This window comes from Dendrobates tinctorius, unplaced genomic scaffold, assembly GCF_039654945.1.
Source record: "Dendrobates tinctorius isolate UK_male_01 unplaced genomic scaffold, ASM3965494v1 ptg000250l, whole genome shotgun sequence".
NCBI lineage: Eukaryota > Metazoa > Chordata > Amphibia > Anura > Dendrobatidae > Dendrobates > Dendrobates tinctorius.
Genome location: NW_027361917.1, coordinates 45,879,608 through 45,905,475, shown reverse-complemented (window position 1 = coordinate 45,905,475; position 25,868 = coordinate 45,879,608). Strand labels below are relative to the sequence as shown.

Genomic DNA, 25,868 nt, shown 5'->3' with positions numbered 1-25,868 from the left:
AATTTGTGTGCACATGCTGCAGAAAATTCCACACTGATTCTCAGCGTTTTATCTCCCGCAGCATGTCATTTCTTTTTGCAAATTTGCAGCGTTTCTGCACTCATTGATTTACATTGAGTCAGTCAAATCTGCAGCTAAACCGCAGGTGTAAAAAGGTCTGCGGATTAGCTGCGGATTTGCGCTCCAAAAACGCGGAAAGGAAGGAGGAAGAGTGTGTGTGCGGAGAATATGTGTGTGTGTGGGGAAAATATGTGTAGGTTTATCTGCGGGTGTCTGTGTCTGTCTGCAGGTGTCTGAGTGTGTCTGTCTGTGGGTGTCTGTGTGTGTGTCTGTGTGTAGCCAGGCATCATCTGATGGGACTACTACTCCCATCCGGCTATGTCTGGTGTCACATATAACATTGACAGCTTGAGCCAATGATGGGACAGTAGCAGTCCTATCATCCGGTGACTGTATTCAATTGTAAAAAAAAACAAACACATTCATGCTCACCAAACACCTAATTCCCTGACGCCCTCGATCTCCTGCAACAAAAATAAAATAATACACCAACACAAATACTCCCTGGTCCACCGTAGTCCTAAATAATGAGTGTCAAAACTATGTCACGTGTAGAACTAACATTGCTCTTACTGGCCAGTTTCCTACTCCACACTGATGAGGGGCAATACCCCGAAACAGCTGTCTGTGGATGGATACCATGTTTTGGCATAGGTGGTTTCCTTCATTGGAGACTGCCCTTCCCGTGGTTGTTCCTTCCCGGGGAAAAACCTGGCTAGTCATTGCTTGCGTTGAGAAATATGTGATGGTATCTCCGCGGCTTGTGTTTTGCATATATTTACATATTTCCCATACGGGTGGGGGCATTGCCCTAGAATCACTGTGTTGAGAAACATGTGATGGTGTCTCCGCAGTATTGGATGTTGATCTCCATGAGTTCATTCAACCTCATTTTTCATGTGTAGAACAGTCACATCGGGAAATGTGACTGTTCTACATGGCTTCGGTGATACAGTGACAGGAGGTATCCTCCCGCCGTCAGAGGTCACCAGAGTTCATGCTGTCACTTGCAGCACCGTTGTGTGAGAAAATTCTCACACAGCGGTACTGCCGTAAAGTGACAGCATGAACTCTGGTGAACTCTCACTGATACACTGCGGGAGGATACCTACGTCAGACCATGGAGTATTTGTGTTGGTTTTTTATTTTTCCTTGCAGGAAATGAGGGATTCTGGGATTAGGCGATGCAGTAAGTATGGTAAATTAAGATTCAATAAGGGAGTCTGTGTGATTATTTCAAATAAAGGACTTCTTTCTGGCTGTATCCTTATTTACCCTATAACTATAGGATTAGTAATGGATAGGTATCTTATAGATGCCTGTCCATTACAAAGCCGTGGGCTTGATGTCAATACAAAGATAACATCAACCCCACAAATATTACCCCACTTGCCACCGCAACAGAGCAAGTGGGAAGAGCGGAGGCTAAGTGCCAGAATTGGTGCATCTATAAGATGCACAATTTCTGGGGCGGCTGAGAGCCGATGTTTTTAAAATGGGAGGGTGTCAATATACATGGCCCCTTCCCAGGCTATTAATATCAGCTCACAGCTGTCTGCCTAGCCTTTGCTGGTTTGATTTTATAGGGGGACCCCATGTTAATTTTTTTCTTGGGTTCCCTTGTAAACTAGCCAGTAAAGGCTATGCACACATATGTGAGCTGATATTAATAGGCTGGGAACCTTTATGGCTATTGGCTCATTCCCAGAATATTAACATCAGCCGTTGGCTTTCCCTCTGCTTGTTATGAAAATTACGCAGGAGCAGACGCAATTTTTTTTTTTACATTTTCTGTAAAATAAACAGACATTGCATCTGACGCATATTTTGTGTGTGTGTGTGTGTCTTTTATTTAACTCTTTATGTACCATTTTATTATTGAGGCTATCTGGCTGACACACACACACATATATATATATATATATATAAATATATATACACACAGTATAAATGTATGTATATATGTATATAAATATATATATATATATATGTGTATATATATTATATTCACTTATATGTTTGTTTTGTGTGTGTAGACATTATATTTGAACATGGTATACAATGATATCATGGTCTTCAAAGGAGAATGTAAAATAAGAGGTTGGACAAGGAAATGACACCACAATTCTTTTTTTATTTGTTAAATAATATATCTATATTTAGCATACAAAAAAGCTTACAAAGACGCATGAAAATCTGCATCGAAAATGCGTGGATTTTCAACTGCATTGTCTGCCAAGAGAGGAAGAATCTGCACAGATTTTTACAAGAGCAAATCTGCAACATGTGCAAATACCCTAAATCGCCCATTTTAGAAAGGCCTACAAGTTCTTAATAAAGTTTAGGTCAAGTGAGGAAGGGGCCACGTCGTTATTCTTTCATCTTTAACTCCTTCATGACCATAGTAAGCTTCACATAGTAACATAGTTATTAAGGTTGAAGGAAGACTTTAAGTCCATCTAGTTCAACCCATATCCTATCCTAACTTGCCCGAACATTTTGATCCAGAGGAAGGCAAAAAAAAAACCCATGTGGCAAACAGTAAGCTTCACATTGGGGAAAAAAAATTCCTTCCCGATTCCACATACGGCAATCAGACTAGCTCCTTGGATCAACGCAATATTAAGGAAACTAGTGTATATACCCTGTAATATTATACTTTTCAAGAAAGGCATCCAGTCCCTTCTTAAATTTTAGTAGGGAATCACTCATTACAACATCATATGGCAGAGAGTTCCATAGTCTCACTGCTCTTACAGTAAAGAATCTGCGTCTGTGATTATGCTTAAACCTTCTTTCCTCCAGACGTAGAGGATGCCCCCTTGTCCCCGTCACAGGTCTAAGAGTAAAAAGATCAGTAGAAAGGTCTTTGTACTGTCCCCTCATATATTTATACATTGTAATAAGATCACCCCTAAACCTTCGATTTTCCAAACTAAATAACCCCAAGTGTAATAACCTGTCTTGGTATTGCAGACAAACCCAGTTTTCTAATAACCTTGGTCGCTCTTCTCTGCACCCGCTCCAGTTCAGCTATGTCTTTCTTATACACCGAAGACCAGAACTGTACGCAGTATTCTAAGTGTGGTCGCTAGTGTTGAGCGACTTTTGGTTTTTTAGGGTCGAGTTTCGTTTCATGAAACGTCGGGTCGAGCAAAATCGGCCGACTATAGGGAAAAGTCAGGGTCGTCCCGAAACACGAAACCCAATGTAAGTCAATGGAGAATTAAAGTCGGCAGTGAGAGGAGGACAGGAAACACATCAACAGTGAATTTGAATGCCAAAAGCATAAATTCTTGTTACTGAAGCTTGTCAACCTTAATTAACTTCATAATACTAGTTACACACTGAAAAATGGGGGTTATTTGGCTACAGTGGTGGGGGGGGGCTGGCTCCAGGTTTTCGTGGGCCCAGGGCCAAAGAGCGCCCCTTTAACACATACCATAACTCATGATGCTCCGATACGGCAGAGAAATAGCAGTATAGTACAATGAAAAATACTTCACTTCTTACATCTCATGACTGATATCCATTTTAAATTCTCCAATACCTCCAAAAACGGACAGTATATAACTCCATACAGTATTATGGCCAGTGCTTAGTGCGCTATACAGAGTAATGAGGCCCATATATTTCTCCATACGGAATCATTATTCCCATATAATGTTTCAAACCGTATATGATGAGCTCCACATAATGCTACAGCATATGTTGGTCCCAATGGATGAAGCTCCACTGTCTTATGGGCCCAAATAATGCTCCATATATAATGGGCCCCATTTCTACTGCTCTAGGGTATAATGGGCCCTGTAAATGCTGCTCCAGTGTCTGATGTCCACCTTTGGAATGCTCCAGTGTATGGTGGGCCCCATATATCATTCACCAGAGTATAGTGCTCCCCAAAAATTGCTGTCCCAACATTGAAGACAATTACATAAGTCTCCTTGCTAGGGAATCCCTGCACTACTCTGAACTCCTTGTCGTCCCCATCTTCCATCTCACTGCACTTGGCTGTTTAGGCCCTCCCACTGGCAGAGACACTTTTGCGTACTATGCGGTGCCCTGTGCCAGTGCCATCGCCCATGAGTATGCCCCCCACCTGCTCAAGGAACCTGCACTTTCATCTGCACCTTCCTCTTTGTCACCGTGTAAGGTGGTATAGTATGCGGGAAGGGGAACCTGAGTTTCCTCTGAGTCAGATTCTGGCTGTGTAGAGTGCGAGGGGAATGTAGAGGTCTGGGTCAATGTACAAGCAGCATCATCCAGCAGTGGCTGGGCCTCAGTGCACTTGTGGCGTCCCCAAGAGTACGGTCACCACTGTGGCATTGCCTTCCTCCTAGGGAGTGTGTTGTCAAGCTTGGGAGCAACGAAGGATCTCTCTAGCAGTGAAACCAACACACAACACATTTCCCACCCCAGGCCAGCAGGGAGACCTCTGAACCTGACTGCTGAGGAGCTGCTCTCTGTGGTCGGGAGGAGATAAGTTAGGGCACTCTGTGCAGGGAAGGGGAAGTGTGTGGACGTGAGAAGGGGAGCTGGAGGATGAGCAGAGTTAAGGCTCACTCCTACCTGGAGCGCATGGTCCGGATTCCGGTCTCCGAGTTTGTAGGGACACTGACGTTCCTGCAGCAGAAACCGGGGGAAGTAGCAGCTATAAATGCTCTGTACCCAACTAAGGCTCGGAGGCCCCAGCATCGACGTGTGCGAGGCAGAAGGAAAAGGCTACAGCTGTCTGCCATACAAGTAAAGTCTGAGGAACATCTGTTAGACAGGAGGCGTTTCAGTGAACCACGGTCCTGTGAGTGCTTCCCCCACAAGCGCTAGAAAGGAGACGTTCATGTTGGCGGAGTGTTGGAAGGGAGCTTTCCATTCTGGTCCCGGAGGTTGGCAGAGGTCCTGACCCGGAGGACACAGCACGGAGGCAGGCATCTGTGTAACCTGCAGACTGTGAGTAAAGCTTTGGAACTGCACGCTCTGGTGTCCTACAGTTATTCCAGCACCGCTACATCTGGGTACCAGCACCGCCTGTGCCTTTCCCCCATCACTACATCTACACTTCCCTGGGACTCCAGCTCCACCTGTGGGGAGCTTCACCATCTTTGCTGCACAACACCATCAGTCCCAGAGGATCTGCATGCAGCGTCGGCCTAACATCTATGTTGCCGAACACCACAGGTGGCGTCAAACTATCTATATAAACTCTTTACCATTATACCACGCCATTTACATGGGCGCCCAGGGCCACCGTCCGGGTCACCGCTGCTGTGACACATCCCACTGACACCGGCCCGGTACCGAGTACCCCACAGCCCTGGGACGGCGACCCATATGCCGACTGCTGATCGGGCGGCGTTATTCCCACGAACCTCCAAACAGCGTCCCTGAAGGCAAAGTTTTTGGTTTCCGGGGGCAGTATGATTGCAAAGCTGAACTTTAAAGGAATGTCCAAAAGGGCACCACCAGGAGTGGAGCCTGTGGCTTAATTGGACTGCACCCGGGAAACCACTACCAAACAAGCTACAGAAAAGATGGACAGATTGCAAGCTTTGTCGATTCTGTGTGTGGTGTGGTATGTCCGTTTGTAGTTGTGCTAGCAATTTCTCAGCTTTATTCCGTTAACGACCGAGACTCCGGCATGGCCCCGCGGTACGCGTCAAGCTTACTAGAGGGATACGCGAGGCTGTGGCACGTGAGGTCGAGCAATAACAGGTCTAGCATTCCAGTACATGTCCGAGGCTGCATGCACGCTACACTGAAAGGACCAGCTTTTGTCACTTACAGGTGCAGATAACCTGCTGAACTCCGTTAGTGATGGGAATCTGGGATTCAGATTATTCCCCGCGAACGATGATTTCCCAGTAAGTTCAGGCCAACCGCAATTCCGGAGTTAGGCCTAACCGTCATTCCTGAAAAAATTACGGGTCCAAACCACAGGTGCTGTAGCTTGCTTAACAGCTCGGCAGCTGTTCTCAGGCCCAGTATGGATTCAACAACATTGTAGAAAGTTGATAAAGGGTACAGTTTCACCGGATAACACGTATATATGTAGCCTAGTTTACACATTAAAAATATATGTCTATAGATCAGGAGGCAGACTCAGATGTTCTCAGGCCCAGAATGGATTTGACCAGATTGTACAAAGTTCAGAAAGGGTACTTTATCACTGGATAGCAGGTATACTGTATATAGCATAGTTTAAACATGTAAAATCTCCGTGTTCTCAGTATGGATTACACAGCAATCTAAAAAGTGGAAAAAAGGAAATGCATTTGAGGCGTACACAACTATATACTTTTGGTGTTATTTTTAAATCTTCATATATATTTCTGTCTCAGTAATACAGTCCAGCCTGTCCGCAATAGGAAAGGAGATGCATACAATTAGTGACATAAAGGCTATTGATTGCAGAAATCTAGGAATTATTATTCACGGGAAAAACTTCCGTCACAATTCTCATAGGTGATGCTGAGCCTCAATTAATTTGTGTGTTGAGACAGTGAAAACATTTTTTTGTGAATAAAGTCTTGCTGTATCGCACTTTCGTTGATTCCATCACTGTTACTCATCTCAATCCAATTTTTATCACAGGGAGCGATGTAAACATGGTGCTCACTGGCTATCATGATCTGTCACGTAACTTTGGAGTGCAAAAGACAGAAGCCAGAGGCTGTAGGCGATTCTATTTGATTGGCACGAGAGGGCACATTTTGAAATGTGCGCCGGAATGTCACACGTTTGTGAGTAGGAAAACTGTGAAAGCTGATGTTAATCCACCACTGCATGTGATTGTGAGTCGACGTCCATAAGAAATGGAAGCCACTGATCATCTGGAGCTAAAGCCCGGCCAGCAGGACAGGGCATAGCTACATCTTAACCATCATCTTTCAGTTCAATCAATTTGTAGTGGCAGTCCCAGTGAAGGATTTGACAGCACAGACTACACAGCGGAGGAGCAGGGAGAGGTAAACATTGCAAATGCTGGGGCCCTGCCCAAGCAAGGGGGGCACACTCGTGGGCGTCGGTACTGGCACTGGGCCCCTCATAGTACGGCGGTGTGTCTGACGGCGGGTGTGCACCACCACTGTCAGAGACACTTGATTGCACTATGAGGGACCCTATGCCAGTGCCTGCGCCCAAGAGTCGGCCTACCCACCTGTCCAGGGCAACGGCACTCGCATGGTTTTGTGCGCTAGGTGGTGACCCCGGCCATGGGGGGGGCCGAGCACTTAGGGAGGTTTACAAAGTGGCATTTGTAGATGTGGGTCATTCAGCTGCTGGAAAAGGCGAAATAGGTCAAGTTCGCGGAATAGGAGGAGGACCAAAGCAAGCCATTTTTCTGGCAACCTATGTGTCATCAAGGGAAGGTGGGACAAAATCCTTGGAAACAGATGCATGGTTCATTTTAATGAAGGTTAGATCATCCACATTTTGGGTTGACAGACAGGTCCTTTTTTCTGTCAGGATTGATCCAGCTGCACTGAAGACTCTTTCCGATAGCACACTTGCAGCTGGGCAAGCGAGCTCCTGTAAGGCATATTGTGCCAATTCAGGCCAGGTGTCCAGTTTAGCGGCCCAATAGTCAAAGGGGAATGACCTGTGCGGGAGAACAAAGATATGGGAGGAAAAGTAGTTGTTAACCATAGTTAACTGCTGTCTCCTGTCACTTTCCATCGATGCTGTATTAACAGTTGTGTGAGCGGTCCGTGAAAAATCAGTCCACAACATTGTCATGAAACCCCTGTCTCCAACGCCACTTCTGCTGTGTGCACCACGAACACCTCTGCCAAGCTGCCCCTGGCCCGTACGGCTCGTGTGAGAACCATCACCGCTGCTGTGTGCTGGGAATGCCTCAACCAACCGGTTAGCCAGAGTTGCTTGTTTAGTAGCCAATATTAGGTCAAGGTTCTCCTGTGGCATGATGTTTTGTAATTTGCCTTTATAGCGTGGATCCAGGATGCTGGCCAACCAGTAGTCGTCATCGTTCATCATTTTGGCAATGCGTGGGTCCCTTTTTAGGATCTGCAAGGCATAATCTGACATGTGGGCCAATGTTCCCGGTGTCAATGATGCACTGCGAGTGCTGGGTGGAGGAGCACCTTCTGGCAAATCCACATCCCTCCAGTCACGCACAAACCCTGTACCAGACCTTGCCACGCCAAAATTTTCACTTGCCCACAAGATGCATCCTCCTCCCCTAAGTAATCATCCCCATCATCATCCTCCTCCTCCTCCTCTTCTTCCTCCACCTCGTCCAGGAGAGGTCCGTGAGCAGACAATGGCTGAATGTCATCAAGGATTCCCTCCACCTCTTCCTCCTCGTCAACATTGGCTGCAGACGCCTGCTCCTTAAGGTGCATCAAAGTTTGCATGAGCAGACGCATAAGTGGGATGCTCATGCTTAGGATGGCGTCGTCTGCGCTTACCAGCCGTGTGCATTCCTCAAAACACTGAAGGACTTTACAGAGGTCTTTCAGCTTCGACCACTGCACACCTGTCAACTCCATGTCTGCTCTCAAAGTGCCTGGCCGTGTATCCTCCCACAAATGCATTATGGCCTGCCTCTACTCGCACAGCCGCTCAACCATGTGCAGGGTGGAGTTCCACCTTGTTGCAATGTCGATAATGAGGCGGTGGTTGGGAAGGTGGAGCAATCGCTGCAGCTACTGCATACGAATGGAGTGTACAGGCGACCGGCGGATGTGCGCACACAGTCTTCGCACCTTCTGGAGCAGGGCTGTTAACTCCGGATAATTATTGAGAAAGCACTGCACCACCAGGTTCAAGGTGTGAGCCAAGCAAGGTATGTGGCTGAGTTTTGAAAGGGCTATGGCTGCCACAAAATTACGGCCGTTATCACTAACTACCTTGGCTGCCTCAAGATGTACACTGCCCAGCCATGACTCAGTTTGTCGCTGAAAGTACTTGGACAGCACCTCGGCAGTGTGTGTGTCGCCCAAACACATCATCTGCAACACAGTCTGCTGACGCTTTCCACTAGCTGCTCGATAGGGGGACACCTCGTGTGCAACAGTGGCAGCTGCAGATGGAATGCTCGTATGACTGTGCTCTGTGGCCGAGCTTTCGCTTCTGGTGGAGGATGAGGGTCGAACACCTACAGCCAATTGTTTCCTATACCATGGGCTAGGCAGCACTGTCCCACCACCGCTGTCCCCTGTGGACCCTGCATCCACCACATTAACCCAGTGCGCAGTGATGGACACGTAACGGCCCTGGCCATGCCGACTGGACCATGCATCTGTTGTGAGGTGCACCTTTCCACTCACTGACTGCTTCAGTGCATGGACAATGCGGTCTTTCACATGATGGTGGAGGGCTGGGATGGCTTTGCGAGAGAAGAAGTGGCGACTGGGTAGGTCATAGCGTGGTACTGCATAGGCCATGAGTTCGCGGAAAGCTGCGCTTTCCACCAACCGATAGGGCATCATCTCTAACGAGATTAGTTTGGCAATGTGGGCGTTCAAACCCAGTGTACGCGGATGAGAGACTGAGTACTTTCTTGACCTACTCATAGTCTCTGGGAGGGTGAGCTGGACTTGAGAGCTGCATATGGTGGAAGTAGTGGTGGACAGGGCGGACTGAGAGAGGGTTGATGATGGTGATGGAGTTGGTATTCTTTCTGATGGCCTAGATTCAGTCTTTCGTTGATATAACAGTGGGATTCCCTGACTGCTGTGGCCTTGCAACGACACCTCAACATTTGCTGCTGTGCTAACCGGTGGGCTTACTGTGTGGGAAACAATGTAGCGTTACTGACTACCTTCTTTGTGATCAGTTGCACATGTGGTACTTGAGGTTTGGTGTTGTGTCCACACTTGCAAGTGCATGCTGGTTAAATGTCTAAGCATGCAACTGGTATTCAAATTTTTCAGATTTTTCCCTCGGCTAAAGGTCTTTGCGCACTTCTTACAGATAACCTTGGCCTGATCATGAGGATTTTGTTCAAAAAAGTGCCACACTGCACTCTTCCTACTTTGGCAGACATTTTGCGGCCTAGCACGCTGTGATATTTTGACCCTCTGGACAAGCTGTCCAGCAACTCTTTTGATCTTTGGAACCTGTCTTTGGAGTGCTCCGGGCCTGCCAGAAAATAGCTGTTGCGATGTCAATGTCTGCTGTGGATGCTCCTCCTCATCTGAGCTATTGGAAGCAGCACCCTCTTCCCCCAATGGATGCCAATCTTGGTCAACAACTGGGTCATCCATCACCTCCTCTTCAATGTCATGTGCACCTTCCTCTGTGTCACCGTGTATGGTGGTATAGTGTGCGGGAAGGGGCACCTGAGTCTCATCAGGGTCAGAATCTGGCTCTGTACACTGCGAGGACAATGTAGTGCTCTGAGTGAATGTACCAGCAGAATCATCTATCAGTGGCTGTGCATCAGTGCACTCCATGTCAGATTCATCTTGGCCTGGGTAAATCACCATTTCACTTGATAATCCAGGCATGGTATGTGAAAACAGCTCCATGGAGTAATCAGTAGTATGGCCTGTGTCATCCTTCAATCTTGGTTGGGGTGAAGGACACAAGGAAAGGTGTGGTTCATGAACATGAGCCTCCTATGACGACTCAGTGCTTTTATTTTTTACAACTTCAGAAGAGGAGGCGATAGAGCTGGAGGCTGAGTCAGCAATGTAAGACAAAACTTTTTCCTGAAGCTCTGGCTTTAAAAGCGGTTTGCCAACTCCTAGAAAACTAAGCCTTCGAGGCCTTGTGGAGCCAGACGATGACGCAGGCTCAACACCTCCTGCATTCCGTCCTATTTTGCTTTTGCCACTACCATCAGATCCACCACCAACACCATCATTACCAGCTGCCAACCCCCGCCCAATTCCATGGCCTCTTCCACCAGCCTTCCTCATTTTTTGTAGAAATGTAGACAAAATCCAACAAACTATATAGTAATGTAAAACAAGGTACAAGGTGTTTATAGGACAGGGGAGATTTTGAATTTCTGCACACACTTGTGGACGCTGGACACTTTTGGATTGTGTGAGGCCCACTGAATATCACTGCGCTATGTGACAGGCTCGATGTTGCAGGTGTGAAAAATGTCACTAGAGGATAACGGAGATTTTGAATTTCTGCACACACTTGTGGACACTGGACACTTTTGGATTGTGTGAGGCCCACTGAATATCACTGCGGTATGTGACAGGCTCGATGTCGCAGGTGTGAAAAATGTCACTAGAGGATAACGGAGATTTTGAATTTCTGCACACACTTGTGGACACTGGACACTTTTGGATTGTGTGAGGCCCACTGAATATCACTGCGCTATGTGACAGGCTCGATGTCGCAGGTGTGAAAAATGTCACTAGAGGATAACGGAGATTTTGAATTTCTGCACACACTTGTGGACACTGGACACTTTTGGATTGTGTGAGGCCCACTGAATATCACAGCGCTATGTCACAGGCAGAAATTGGCTAGTGTATGACAAACTACAAGGTGTATATAGAATTGGGCAGAGTAGGAACCTCCCTAGAGTGTAGGTCTGTAAGAACGGAACATGTCCTCGACTTATTCTTACAGAGTGACACACAGATAGCTTCACTGTGGCCGTGATAACAGCCGTTACACGGTACTGAGAGAGGAGCGTGCACGTACACGGCTGTCTGGTGTACGTAAAATTGTCAAGCTCCGTGTTTTTTAAGTATACGGACTGACACACGCTGTCTCTCTATAGTTTTGAATGTGATCAAACAGCAAATATATTTAGCTGTTTGAAAACTAGAAAAAACTAGAAGGTGCAGGTCAGTAAGAACGGAACATGTCCTCGACTTATTCTTACAGAGTGACACACAGATAGCTTCACTGTGGCTGTGTTAACAGCCATTACACGGTACTGTGTGAGGAGTGTGCACCGCTGTATGGTGTGAAAAAATGCACGCTCAGAACCTCACCAGGACAAAAAAAAAAAAAATTGGGATTGCTTTTAACCCCTTCCTGCCATCTGACGTACTATCCCGTCCATGGGACCTGGGCCCCTATGCCCATGGACGGGATAGTACATCTACTGCGATCAGCGGCGCCCACGTGGTGAGCGCCGCTGATCGCGGCCGGGTGTCAGCTGATTATCACAGCTGACACCCGGCACAATGTGTCAGGGGCAGTCACGGACCGCCCCCGACACGTTAACCCCTTGCACACCACGATCAAACACGATCGCGGTGTACCAGGGGTTAAAGGGAAGCATCGGCAGGGAGGGGGCTCCCTCCGTGCTTCCCTGAGCCCCCCACGGCAGCGCAATGTGCAGCGCTGCTGCGGGGGGCTCCTTTCCTGCAGGACCCCGAATCCAAGATGGCGACGGGGGCCTTCGGGGGCCTGCAGGAAGCTGGCTTCCTCAGTGATCTGTCACAGTGATCTGTGATGTGACAGATCAGTGATCTGTCACAGGACAGTGATGTCCCACCTGGGACTATTTAATAAAGTTAAAAAAAAATTTAGAAAAGTGTTAAAATAATTAAAAAAAAAATCGCCAAATAAATTAGAAAAAAAAAAAAAAAATATTCCCCCAATAAATCCATTTTTTGGAAATAAAAGAAAAAACCCAATAAAAGTACACATATTAGGTATCGCCGCGTCCGTAACGACCCGCCCTATAAAACTGTCCCATTAGTTAAACCCTTTAGCGAACCCCTTAAAAAATAAAAATAAAAAACAAAGCAAAAAATAATGATTTATTATCATACCGCCAAACAAAAAGTGTAATAACGCGCGATCAAAAAGACTCATATAAATATCCATGGTACCGCTGAAAACGTCATCTTGTCCCGCAAAAAACGAGCCACCATACAGCATCATCAGTGAAAAAATAAAAAAGTTATAGCTCGCAGAATAAAGCGATGCAAAAATAATTATTTTTTATATAAATTAGTTTTCATTGCATAAAACCGACAAAACATAAAAAAACGACCTAAATGAGGTATCGCTGTAACCGTACTGACCCGATGAATAAAACCATTTTATCAATTTTACCGCACACGGAGCGGTGTAAACGCACCCCCCCAAAAGAAATTCATGAAACGCTGGTTTTTGTTCATTCTGCATCCCAAAAATCAGAATAAAAAGCGATCAAAAAATGTCACGTGCCCGAAAATGGTACCAATAAAAACGTCAACTTGTCCCGCAGAAAATAAGACCTCACATGACTCGGTGTGTCAAAATACGGAAAAATTATAGCTCTCAATATGTGGTGATGCAAAAACTATTTTTACAATAAAAAGCGTCTTTTAGCGTGCGACAGCTGCCAAACATAAAAACCACCATAAATAGTAAATCAAACCCCCCGTTATCACCCCCTTAGTTAGGGAAAAATAATAAAATAAAAAAATGTATTTAATTCCATTTTTCCATTAGGGTTAGGGCTAGGGTTAGGGTTAGGGTAGGGTTAGAGCTAGGGTTAGGGTTAGGGCTAGGGTTAGGGTTAGGGTTAGGGCTGAGATTAGGGTTAGGGGTGTGTTGGGGATCGGGTTGGAGTTAGAATTGGGGGTTTCCACTGTTTGGGCACATCAGGGGCTCTCCAAATGTAACATGGCGTCTGATCTCAATTCCAGCCAATTCTGAGTTGAAAAAGTCAAATGGTGCTCCTTCCCTTCCAAGCTCTGCCATGCGCTCAAACAGTGTTTTACCCCCACATGTAGGGTATCAGCCTACTCAGGACAAATTGCAAAACAATTTTTGGGGTCCAATTTCTCCTGTTACCCTTAGGAAAATAAAAAATTGGGGGCAAAAATATAATTTTTGTGGAAAAAAATGATTTTTTTATTTTCACGTCCGAGTGTTATAAACTTCTGTGAAGCACTTGGGGGTTCAAAGTGCTCACCACACATCTAGATAAGTTCCGTGGGGGGTCTAGTGTCCAAAATGGGGTCACTTGTGGGGAGTTTCAATAGTTTAGGTACATCAGGGGCTCTCCAAACGCACTTGACACCCGCAGACCATTCCATCAAAGTCTGCATTCCAAAACGTCACTGCTTCCCTTCCGAGCCCCAACGTGTGTCCATACAGTAGTTTTCTCCCACATATGGGGTGTCAGCGTACTCAGGTCAAATTGGACAACAACTTTTGGGGTCCAATTTCTCCTGTTACCCTTGGGAAAATGAAAAAATTGGGGACTAATTGATCATGTTTGTGGAAAAAATACGTTTTTTTTATTTTCATGCCCGGGCATTATAAACTTCTGTGAAGCCCTTGGGGGGTTTAAAGTGCTCACCACACATCTAGATAAGTTCCTTAGGGGGTCTAATTTCCAAAATGGGGTCATTTGTGGGGGTTTCCACTGTTTAGGTACATTAGGGGCTCTCCAAAGGCAACATGACACCCGCAGACCATTCCATCAAAGTCTGCATTCCAAAACGTCACTATTTCCCTTCCGAGCCCCGACGTGTGCCCACACAGTAGTTTTCTCCCACATATGGGGTATCAGCATACTCAGGACAAATTGGACAACAACTTTTGGGGTCCAATTTCTCCTGGTACCCTTGGGAAAATAAAAAAATGGTGACTAAAAGATCATGTTTGTGGAAAAAATACGAATTTTTTATTTTCGCGCCCGGGCGTTATAAACTTCTGTGAAGCACTGGGGGGTTCAAAGTGCTCACCACACATCTAAATATGTTCCTTGGGGGGTCTAGTTTCCAAAATTGTGTCATTTGTGGGGGGGTTTCCATTGTTTAGGCACATCAGGGGCTTTCCAAATGTGACATGGCGTCCAATCTCAATTCCAGACATAAAAGTCAAATGGCGCTGCTTCCCTTCCAAGCTCTGCCAAGCGCCCAAATAGTCATTTACCCCCACATATGGGGTATCAGCGTACTCAGGACAAAATGCACAATAACTTTTGGGGTCCTGTTACCCTTGGGAAAATAAAAATTGGGGATGAAAAGATCATTTTTGTGGAAAAAATATGATTTTTTAATTGTACGGCTGTACGTTATAAACTTCTGTGAAGCCCATGGGGGTTCAAAGGTCTCACCACACATCTAGATAAGTTCCTTAGGGGGTCTAGTTTCCAAAATGGTGTCATTTGTGGGGGGTTTCCACTGTTTAGGCACATCAGGGGCTCTCCAAATGTGACATGGCATCCGATCTGAATTCCAGCCAATTTTGCATTGAAGAAGTCAAACGGTGCTCCTTCCCTTCTGAGCTCTGCCATGCGCCGAAACAGTGGTTCCCCCCCAAATATCAAGTATCAGCGTACTCAAGACAAATTACACAATAACTTTTGCATCCAATTTCTCCTGTTACCCTTGGTAAAATAAAAAAAATTGGACCTGAAGTAATTTTTTTGTGAAAAAAAGTTAAATGTTCATTTTTCATTTTTTTTTAAACATTCAAAAAATTCCAGTGACACACCTGAAGGGTTATAAACTTCTTGAATGTGATTTTGAGCACCTTGAGAGGTGCAGTTTTTAGAATGGTATCACTTTAGGGTATTTTCTATCATATAGACATCTCAAAGTGATTTCAAATGTGATGTGGGCTGTAAAAATAAAATGGTGTTGCAAAAATGAGAAATCGCTGGTTCCAAGGAGTGGATGACTTCGAGGCATGCAATGAAGAATTGTTCTGCATTGAAATTGAGGTCTTCTTGAAAGATGCAGTTTTTCCTGCACCACTGCTTGAATAAAGGATCTTCTAAAATTTGGCAGTAGGTTTGGGAGTTGATTTTGAGTCTATATTCATCCCCAACTAGTTAATTTTTAATAACACGAGCCCATAACAGTAACACATTATCCCATCTCTACCATGCTGCCGTCTCAGTCAAAGTACAGGAATGTGTTAGTTACTGATCCAGCCCTCTGGTCCATCAAGGGTTACTCTTATGTCTTCAGTTCATAAAACCTTTGAAAAATCTGTCTTCAGGTATTTCTTGGTCTAGTCTTGACTTTTCAACGTCTGTGTCTTATTCAGCTATGGTTGAGTTTCAGCCTCCTTCCCTTGGCCAGTTGACATGACTCAGTTGTCAGGTGCCCCGGGACTAAGGGCTCCTTACTGTCCCTATCATTAGGGGGCGCCCTATTCCCTGGAATACTTCTGAAGGTAAAGATGCCGGGGCCGCCCTTGCCTTATCTCCTGAATCAGCCCTCCGTCTGTTCACTTCCCCCACCCAGGAAAGATGGGCACTACTATGCACCGCAGTACACCAACCCGAAGACCAAGGCAACACAAACAAGGGTAAACTGAAATACCAAGCATACTGTCATGGTTTGAACAGGGTTCTTGCCCTGCACTCACAGGGTTAAGTGTTCGTGGCCTCTTTCTGGATCTGGGTGGGGTATTTATACTCACTCTTTACCAGGGTTCTCTGTCAGCTATACTGTTGTTCTGGTGTGTCTGACCCCTGGTGTGCGTGTATTCTGCATTGCTTGTTTTCTTCCCGTGTATGACCTGGTCTGTTCCCTCACTCTGTACTCCACTTTGGTACTATTGTCTTTTCTGGTTCTGACCTCCTGGCTTGGCTATCGTTACTCCGTTACAGTTTGTCCCTATTGTACCGTCTATTGCCCGTTCTGGTTTTCTGATCTATTGCTACGTCCTGACTATCCATTCTGTCTAACCCTTTGGTACTGTATTGCTATTTTGTGCTTTGACCCCGGCTTCTTCTGGTTTCTGTCTCTGTCTATGCCCCTTTGTAACTTGTCCTGTAGTTACCTTTCTAGGAGTTTCCCTGCAGCTCCTAGCTCTGTGGAGCTTAGGCCACGCCCCGAGCAGTCACGTGCTTCAGGTCCTGATACTCTGAAGCACGCATCATCACCGCTGCTGCCCTGCTCCACAGGTATCTTTGAGCACTGTTTTTGTACTCAGGACACACGCACTGGCTCAGTGAGCAAGTGCAGTGCGGGGTTCCTGACACAAATATTCACTTATATATAACTGAGGAATGAAGGATGGGGGAATAACCAAAGTAAGAGGAGGGAAGAGAATTATCACATTTACAAACCACGCAAACATTCACAGATAACACCTCCAAAACTCCTTTGCATATAAACACCTCTCCACCCAGCCATTCAGCAAAAGCTAGCTCTGACATGGGTTTGAATCAGGACCCAGATTATAAAGGGAATGGGAGTGGCTAACAGTCCTCATCTGAGAGCTCATACTCCCAGAGTTTCCAACATTTCCGATTAACCCCTTTTCTGCCAAAATAAACACCATTTAAAAAGAAGGAGAAGTGCTTCTTTCCATCGCAGGAGTAAGAGCAATCAGACGTTGCGGTCTTCTGGCTCTTCTCTGTTGCGGTAACCCCGTGACACCAGGTCTCTGAGTGCAGAACTCCTTGTATCTCTGGGCACTAGAGGGAGGTTGCAGTTCGGGAAAATGACATCACTGGAGGATAATGGGTTCCCCGCCGCTTCATGTTTTGTTCTTCATAAATCGTTGGCAGTTAATATGCATCTTTTTTTCTCAACACATTTTTGCAACCCTGTTGACTGTTTGCAACAAAACTTTTGATGGCTCTGTGATCATGTTCCAATATCTTAGCAATTTTGGTGCTGCATCCATCTTTAAGACTTTTTCAGAGTCAGTTATATCTCTTTTTTGCCCCATTTTGCCTGAGGAAAACAACTCCATAATAATTCTGCACACCTTTGTTAAGGGCATTGATATCCTTTGGCCTCACCCTCCTTATTACAAATCACCTGATCTGCTTCATCCAATAAGCATTCAAGTTTATACAGATTATAGTTGGAAAATATGCATAAAAATGTAATATGGCTCTATCAGTAGTCGCCTGACAGCTCTAAAAATGGCCCAGCTGATTCTTTTTGTGAGGTAAAACATTTCCCTGCCTGTTTTTCAGCAATGTTTTATGTCAAAGAAAGTATTAGCTGCGATCTCTTCCTGTAATGGCTGTTTAGTCTTTCGCTTCCTCCCCTGCCTATGAGATGTGGTATGATCAGACCACATTCCTGTACGGTCAGACACAGCCATTACACAGTACACAGCAGGGGCACATTTATAAAATGTTCTCAGCACAGGAATATTTTTTTAAACACATCCAGTTGTGGAACTTATTTTTCTTCAAAGATCTATTAATTAAAATGTTGATTAAAATTAACTTTGTTTGAAGGAAAACCCCTTTAAGCCATTAAAAGTGCATTTGGGTTTGCTCTGTGCAAGGATACTCTGATAGATGTGAGCAACTCATCATGGGAACATGTGACACGCAGAACACCGATAACCCAATACACCAAGCATGGGTCGGATCCTTCTTGTCACATGGTGGGTGGTAGCCATGCCTGGTAGCAGTGAAGAGGACACATTACTGTTGAAGTGCGAGAGTTAATGCTGGCATTACTGTCCCCTACCTTTGGATATTTAGTAGGGTTTCCTCATGATGTTTTTGTGGTGGAAGGAGACAAGAAAGTCAGCAGTCACCATGTATTGTTGAAACAGTTGTAAAACTACTAAAAAGGCAGCAGGTGAAAACACAGCAGTAGATATTAAAGTCATACATACATTGTGCTTCACATTTTAAAAAACAATATTGTAATCCCCAACATAGGGGTATCACACCAGTGAGGCCACATGTAGCTCGCAGTCCACAGGCTGGGAACATCTGCTATAATGTCATACACTAAAGGCCCCGTTACACATAACGATGTCCCAGCGATCCCACCAACGATCCGACATGGATGGGATCGCTGGGACATCGTTAGGCTGATCGCTGGTGAGCTGGAAGACATTCAAGACCACTGATAAACTCCCTCAATCTAGGGCTCCATGCAAGATCTCACCCCATGGGGTAAAAATGATCACAAGAATGGTGAGCAAAAATCCCATAACCACACCGGGGGACCTAGTGAATGACCTGCTTAGAGCTGGGACCACTGTAACAAAGGATACCATCAGTAACACACTACGCTGCCAGGGACTCAGATCCTGCAGTGCCAGATGTGTCCCACTGCTTTAGCCAGTATATGTCCAGGCCCGTCTGAAGTTTGCTAGAAGGCATTTGGGTTATCCAGACACGTATTAGGAGAATGCCATATGGTCGGATGAAACTAAAGTAGAATTGATTGGTAGAAACAAAACTCGTCGTGTTTGGAGGAGACAGAATGCTGAGTTGAATCCAAAGAACACCATACCTACTGTGAAGCATGGGGGTGGCAACATCATGCTATGGGGCTGTTTCTCTGCAAAGGGACCAGGATGACTGATCCCTGTATATAAAATAATTTATGGGGCCATGTATTGTGAGATTTTGAGTGCAAACCTCCTTCCATCAGCAAGGGCATTGAAGATGAAACGTTGATTGGTTCGTTCAGAATGATAATGATCCCAAGCACACCGCCAGGGCAATGAAGGAGTGGCTTCGTAAGAAACATATGAAAGTCCTGGAGTGGCATAGCCAATCTCCAGATCTCAACCCCGTAGAAAACCTTTGGAGGGATCTGAAAGTCCCTGTTGCCCAGCTACAGGCCCAAAACATCATTGCCTTATTTTCCACCATAATTTGCAAAATAAATCTTGCCAAATCAGACACGGTGATTTCCTGGATTTGTTTTGACTCTCATAGTTGTGGTCTGCCTATGATGTCAATTACAGGCCTCTCTCATCTTTTTAAGTGGGAGAACTTGCACAATCTGTGGCTGACTACATTTTTTCCCCATATTATAATGTAACCCCTTGTCATATATAGTATGATGCACCCCCATAGTATAATGCACTCCCATAGTATAATGCACCCCCATAGTAGTATAATGCACCCCCATTGCAGTATAATGCACCCCATAGCAGTATAGTGCACCCTCATATTATAATGCTCCCCCTTGTCATATTAGTACAGCGCATGCTCATAGTATAATGCATCCCCTTGTCATATATATCATAATGCACCCCCTTGTCATATATAGTATAATGCACCCCATACCAGTATAATGCAGCACCATACTGTGGCTTTACAAAAATAAAGTTTCTCCTTACCTGGTCGAGGTCCAGCGGGGTCCTCCTCCAAGTTTCAGCTGAGGCGGGCAGCATCGTTCCAGCGTATTACAGTGACATCATACGTCGGCGATTGGCTGGCAGCTGTTAACTGTTGCTGTGCAGGATGAATCTCCCACAGGGCAACAGATTTTAATAGTTACTGAAGTGGCAGCATCCTGCTGCTGGGGCCCAAAGAGCAGAGGAGAGGGGGTCCGCTGCGGGCACCATCTGCACTTCGGGCCCCATACGCCTGTAAGGGCAGTAATGCCCTGATGGCGGACCTGGGTGTATGTCTCATTACATCTGGCATAGAAATAACACAGCATTCCAGAAAAGGAACATCATACCAACAGTAAAATATGGTGGTGGTAGTGTGATGGTCTGGAGCTGTTTTCCTGCTTCCTTGGAAGGAAGGCTTGTTGTGGTAAATGCAACCATGAGTTCTGCTACCAAAAAAACCTGAAGGAGAATGTCCGGCCATCTGTTCGTGACCTCAAGCTGAACCACACTTAGGTTATGCAGCAGGACAATGATCCAAAACACACGAGCAAGTCCACCTCTGAATAACTTAAGAAAAAATTAAGACTTTGGAGTGGCTTAGTCAAAGTCCTGACCTTAATCCAATTGAGATGCTGTGGCATGACCTGAAAAAGATTATTCATGGTCTGCAACCCTCCAATGTGGCTGAATTACAACAATTCTCCAAAGATGAGTGAGCCAAAATTCTTCCAGAGCATTGGCAGTTATCACAAACGCTTGATTGCAGTTGATGCTGCTAAGGGTGGCCCAACCATAAGAGGCAATAACTTTTTTACACAGCGCCCTGAAGGTTTGCATTTCTTTTTACCTTAATAATAAAGATCTTATTTTAAAAACCGCATTTTGTGTTTGCTTGTGTTATCTTTGTTTAATATTTAACTTTGTTTGGAGATCTAAAACATTTAAGTGTAGCAAACAAGCAGAAGAATAGGAAATCAGGCAGAGGGCAATCACTTTTTCACACCACTGTATAATATAATAAAACATGGAACATTTCTAACTTATTCATCCCCCCTTTGTTTCACTACCTCTTTTTTTCTCAACATTCCAACATATCTGCTTCTCTTGATAACTCATTTAATTACCCATCCCCATCACAGTCCAGTGTGATACTTACATATCTCTTTCCAACTCTAATCCTCTTTACTCTATGGTAACAGCGTTCAACAAAAAGTAGCACTTCAAGGTATTCAAGTTCTATTATAGAATTCACATAAGCACATTACACACTTAATCCTCTTGTCACGGACAACTGTGTAAGAAAATATTGGCTTAATTTTCACTTTTCTCAGGCATATCGTATTTTCAGAAGGTGTACTGTATAAGCATATACTAGATAAAACTGCAATGTGCTACTGCTAAAAATAATGTAGAATAACATATGTTGACCATTTCAAAACTCGGACATTTTTACAATTTAAGGAAAATAGATTTGATTTTCATAGTGATTTCCATTCCCTTGGTTAACAAACATGGTTACCACAATGTTCCACTGCAACATACTGAAATGTTAAATCTGAAACCATTGGACTAACAGATTTAGACTTACTTAGTAGAATAACTATATTGACAGTATGTCATTACTCTTTTCACTCCCCAATGGTATAAAATTCTGTGACATTTCAGTGCATTTTCTTCTCTTACCCTTGTGAAAAAAAAATTTGGTGTTAGAGCAACATTTTCTGGAAAAATTTATTTTCATTTCGCAGCTCAACTTTACAACATTCTGTGAAGCACCTGTGAGTTCAAGGTGCTCGCCACACCTCTAGATAAGTTCCATGGGGAGTATAGTTAACAAAATGAGGACACTTGCAGGGGATTTCCACTGTTTAATGCACATCAAGGGCTCTGTAAACGCGATATGGCATGTACTATCTATTCCAGCAAAAAGTCAAAATGTGCCCTTCCCCTCTGAGCACTGCCATGAACCCAAACAGTAGTTTCCCACCACATATACAGTATCGATGTACACAGGAGAAATTGAACAACAAATTGTATAGTCCATTTTCTCATGTTACCCTTGTGAAAATGAAAAAAATTGGGCTAAGGTTTCTTTTACACAACCCGTGTTTTTGCGGCCCATTTTTGAGGGTCGTATTGCCGTAATTTTCACGGTCTGCCGCAAAATAGGCCGCAAAAAACTTTTTAGGTTCGCTATTTTTTATGTTTTAAAAGGTTGGCTGAAAAAAAAACAGCGTTACGCAAATACGTTGTTTTTGCGGCACCATTGATTTAAATTGGGGCCATGTCCGTAAGCTGTGAAAAATATCGAGCAAGCTCGATATTTTTTCACGGCCGTAAATATGGCCCTCACGGCCATACAGCACACAGCGCTCCAACAAAGTTTTGCCGCCCCATAGAAATCGATTGGGGCCGCAAAAACACAGCAAGTGTAAAAGGACCCTAAAGCAACATTTTTGTGGGAAAAAATTGATGTTTTCATCTTCACGCCTCAACGTTATAAAATTCTGGGAAGCACCTGCAGGTTCAAGGTGCTCACCAAACCTCTAGACAAATTCCTTGAGGCGTGTAGTTTCCTATATGGAGTCATTTGTGGGGAGGTTTCCACTGTTTAGGCACCTCAGGGGCACTGTAAATGCAACATGGTGTTGGCTATCTATTCCAATTTTGCTCTTCAAAAGTCAAATAGTGCTCTTTCTTTCTGAGACTTGTCGTGTGCCAAAACAGTACATTTCCAACACATATAGGGTATCTGTTTACTCAGGAGAAATTGCACAATTGTATGGTCCATTTTCTCTTTACCTTTGTGAAAATGAAATAACTGAGATTAACCCCTTTCCGACATCAGGCATAATAGTACATTGATGTCGGACTCTCTCCCTTTGATGTGGGCTCCAACAGTGAGCCCACATCTTTCCCTACACATGTCAGCTGTTTTGAACAGCTGACATGTGTCCAGAACCACGGGTGGAATCGCAATCCACCCACAGATATTAACCCGTTAAAAGCCGCTGTCAAACTCTAACAGCAGCATTTAACATGCGCTTCCGGCAATCGAGCCGGAAATTCACCCATCGGTGACCCCGTCATGTGATCGCGGGATACCGATAGATTGGTATGACAACCAAAGGTCTCCTGGAGACCTTTATGATTGTCAATGCCGGATCGCTATGAGTATCGCCCGGGGGTCAGCGCTCATAGCAAGTCAGCAATTCTGCTACATACAGGCGATCTGATCATCGCCTGTATGTAGCAGAGCCGATTGGACAAGTGCAGCTTCTAGTCTCCCATGGAGACTATTGAAGCATGCAAAAAGTAAAAAAATGTTTCAAAAAATATTTAAAAAAAATATAAAAACTCAAATCACCCCCCCTTTCGCACCGTTCAAAATAAAATAATAAAAATAAAGTCAAACACACATATTTTATACTGCCGCGTTCAGAAACGCCCGATCTCTCAATCTAAAAAAAATTAACCCGATCACTAAACTGTATAAAATTAAAATGCAATAATGGGTGATCAAAAGATCATATCTGCACCAAAATGGTATCATTAAAAACATCAGCTCGGCATACAAAAATAAGCCCTAACCCAATCTGAGATCAGAAAAATTGAGACACTAAAGGTATCAGAATATGGAACAATTTTTTTTCTTTTTTAACAAACTTTGGAATTTTTTTCAACACTTAAATAAAAAAGAACTTAAATGTGCTTGGTGTCTATGAACTTGTAATGTCAGATTAGTTTTAGAATTTAGTGAACATGGTGAATAAAAACCCAAAACACAACTATGGGATTACACTTTTTTTGGCAATTTCAGGCACTTGGAATTTTGTTTCCTGTTTACGAGTACACTATATGGTAAAATCAATGATGTCGTTCAAAAGTAGAACTCGTCCCGCAAAAACAAGCCCTCTCATGGTTATTTTGACCAAAATAATAAAAAAAAGTTATGGCAATAGGAAGAAGGGGCGCAATCTCCGACTCGCTGGGATATGTTGAAGCGTTCCGGAGTAATTACCTCATAAAGTAACACTAGTCAATTTGGCCTGGTTATGAAGGAGAAAACAGGCTCGGGATGAAGGGGTTAAGACTGATCTTTTTTTACACCAAATTCTTCTTTTAACTTGAGCCTATTTTGAAGTCTATTTTCTAGCTGTTCCTCTGTTATTCTCGGTTTACCATTGTGAGCATCATTTTTTTGATAGAGATGTTTGTAACTGATTCACTATTTGCAACTCTTTAAAAAGTCACACATTTTGTTTTCATAATTAAATTTTCCCCTGAAGTGAGTTTTTTTTCTTCGAGTCATGTGCAACATTGTAATGGAGTAAATACTCTATATAGGTGCAAGAAAAGATAAAAGACAAAAATTAAGGGCATTTTTCATTGTGAACTTTTTTGAAGAATTTGGTTGTAATGTAAAAAAAATAATGAAAAATAAGCAACAATGATAAATCCGACCCTAAGTGTTGTAATCAAGTCATTGCAAAAAAATTGTTATCCCTTAACAGAATTTTTGTCATTTGAAGGGGTTGTCCGCCATTTAGTTTTTAATTTTCATTTTCCAAAATCAATTCATGCTCTAAAATAAAAAATAAAACCTGAATACTCATCTAAACAACCCTATACCACTTGTCTGCCAGTGCTGCCCGCTTCCCAAGCAGAAGTTACATTCGTCAGACTGGAAGAAGAAGCATGTTGATTATGAGTGGGACTCAAACAGTACACTTAGAGGAGTAACTGAAGAAAAAAAGGTGAAAGGTGAAAAAAATAAAAAATATTTCTATTTTTTATTTTTCAGTATGCTATGCTTAGTGGTAGACAACCTCTTCAAAGGTGTTTTCTGATATGAAATGGTCAGTTGATCCACACAGGTTTGTCTCTAAGCATACAGATGATTTTGCCAAGGGAAGTCTAGGTAATGCAACCGTTAACAGCCATGAAGCTGTATGGACAACCATGTATTCAGTGAAACAGATGTTACCGAGATGCTCCCCTTAGTAGGAACCCATCATCAGGATTTACCCTATAATCTGTTAGAAGCAATGCATCAACCTCCTAACAATATACATGGACTTTTCCAAGACTGCCGCCATTCATTCCTAAACTTGACTGTTACGATGCTAACATCAGCATGAATTACATTGTGTGCAGGGAAACTGCAAGGAAGAGAAGAGAGGCGACTGTTGTATAAAAGATCCAACAGTGTGTTATGGCTTGTAATTTAAACGAAAACCACAATGTTAATGTGAACATAGCGTTTGTGAATGACTTTTACAAGCATGTGACAATATATAGTGCATATTGTATATTTATATAAGCATGCGCTTTATCATAAATTGCATTATCAGAGACATTCTTTGGCTGTAAATGAAAAAATCAAAGCGTTAATATCACGATTCCATTTTAACATCACCCACCATTTTTGGGATAGGTTGCAATCAATAAATCATCTTCTCTTGCCTCAAAAGTTTCCAGTGCTTGAAATGTCTCCAAGCTGCATAGAATGCTTGGATATAATATGCCCTTATAAGAAATCAGCAAATCTTCAGCTGATGTTTTGCTAGTCGAATGCATCATTTCCAGCAACATTTCACGATCATGTTGACCTGATGGCTTAGAATCACTCATCTTACACTAATGTGATCCTGACCAGAAATGTCCACTCTCTTCTGATGCATCTGGCTTATATAGACGATGGTAATATGTACATAATAGGGAAGAAGAAATGCCAAAAATGTTCAAATCATTTGCCAATGAGTGTAACATGATATTCCAGGGAAACAGCTACCAATTGTACAAGTATTATCCCTGTAATAAATACTACAGAATGGTAATAGATTTGTAGGCGA

At 43.9% G+C, this 25,868-nt stretch overlaps 1 protein-coding gene across 1 annotated transcript in view; it reads right to left on the bottom strand.

Annotated features, from left to right (window-relative positions):
• Nucleotides 1-25,647, bottom strand: part of LOC141063549 (sulfotransferase 6B1-like) — a 121,919-nt gene extending 96,272 nt beyond the window's left edge. Inside the window, exon 1 of the mRNA XM_073557664.1 lies at nucleotides 25,437-25,647. Coding sequence (XP_073413765.1) covers nucleotides 25,437-25,647 — 211 coding nt within the window. The remainder of the gene's footprint in view (nucleotides 1-25,436) is intronic.
• Nucleotides 25,648-25,868: the final 221 nt, after the last annotated feature.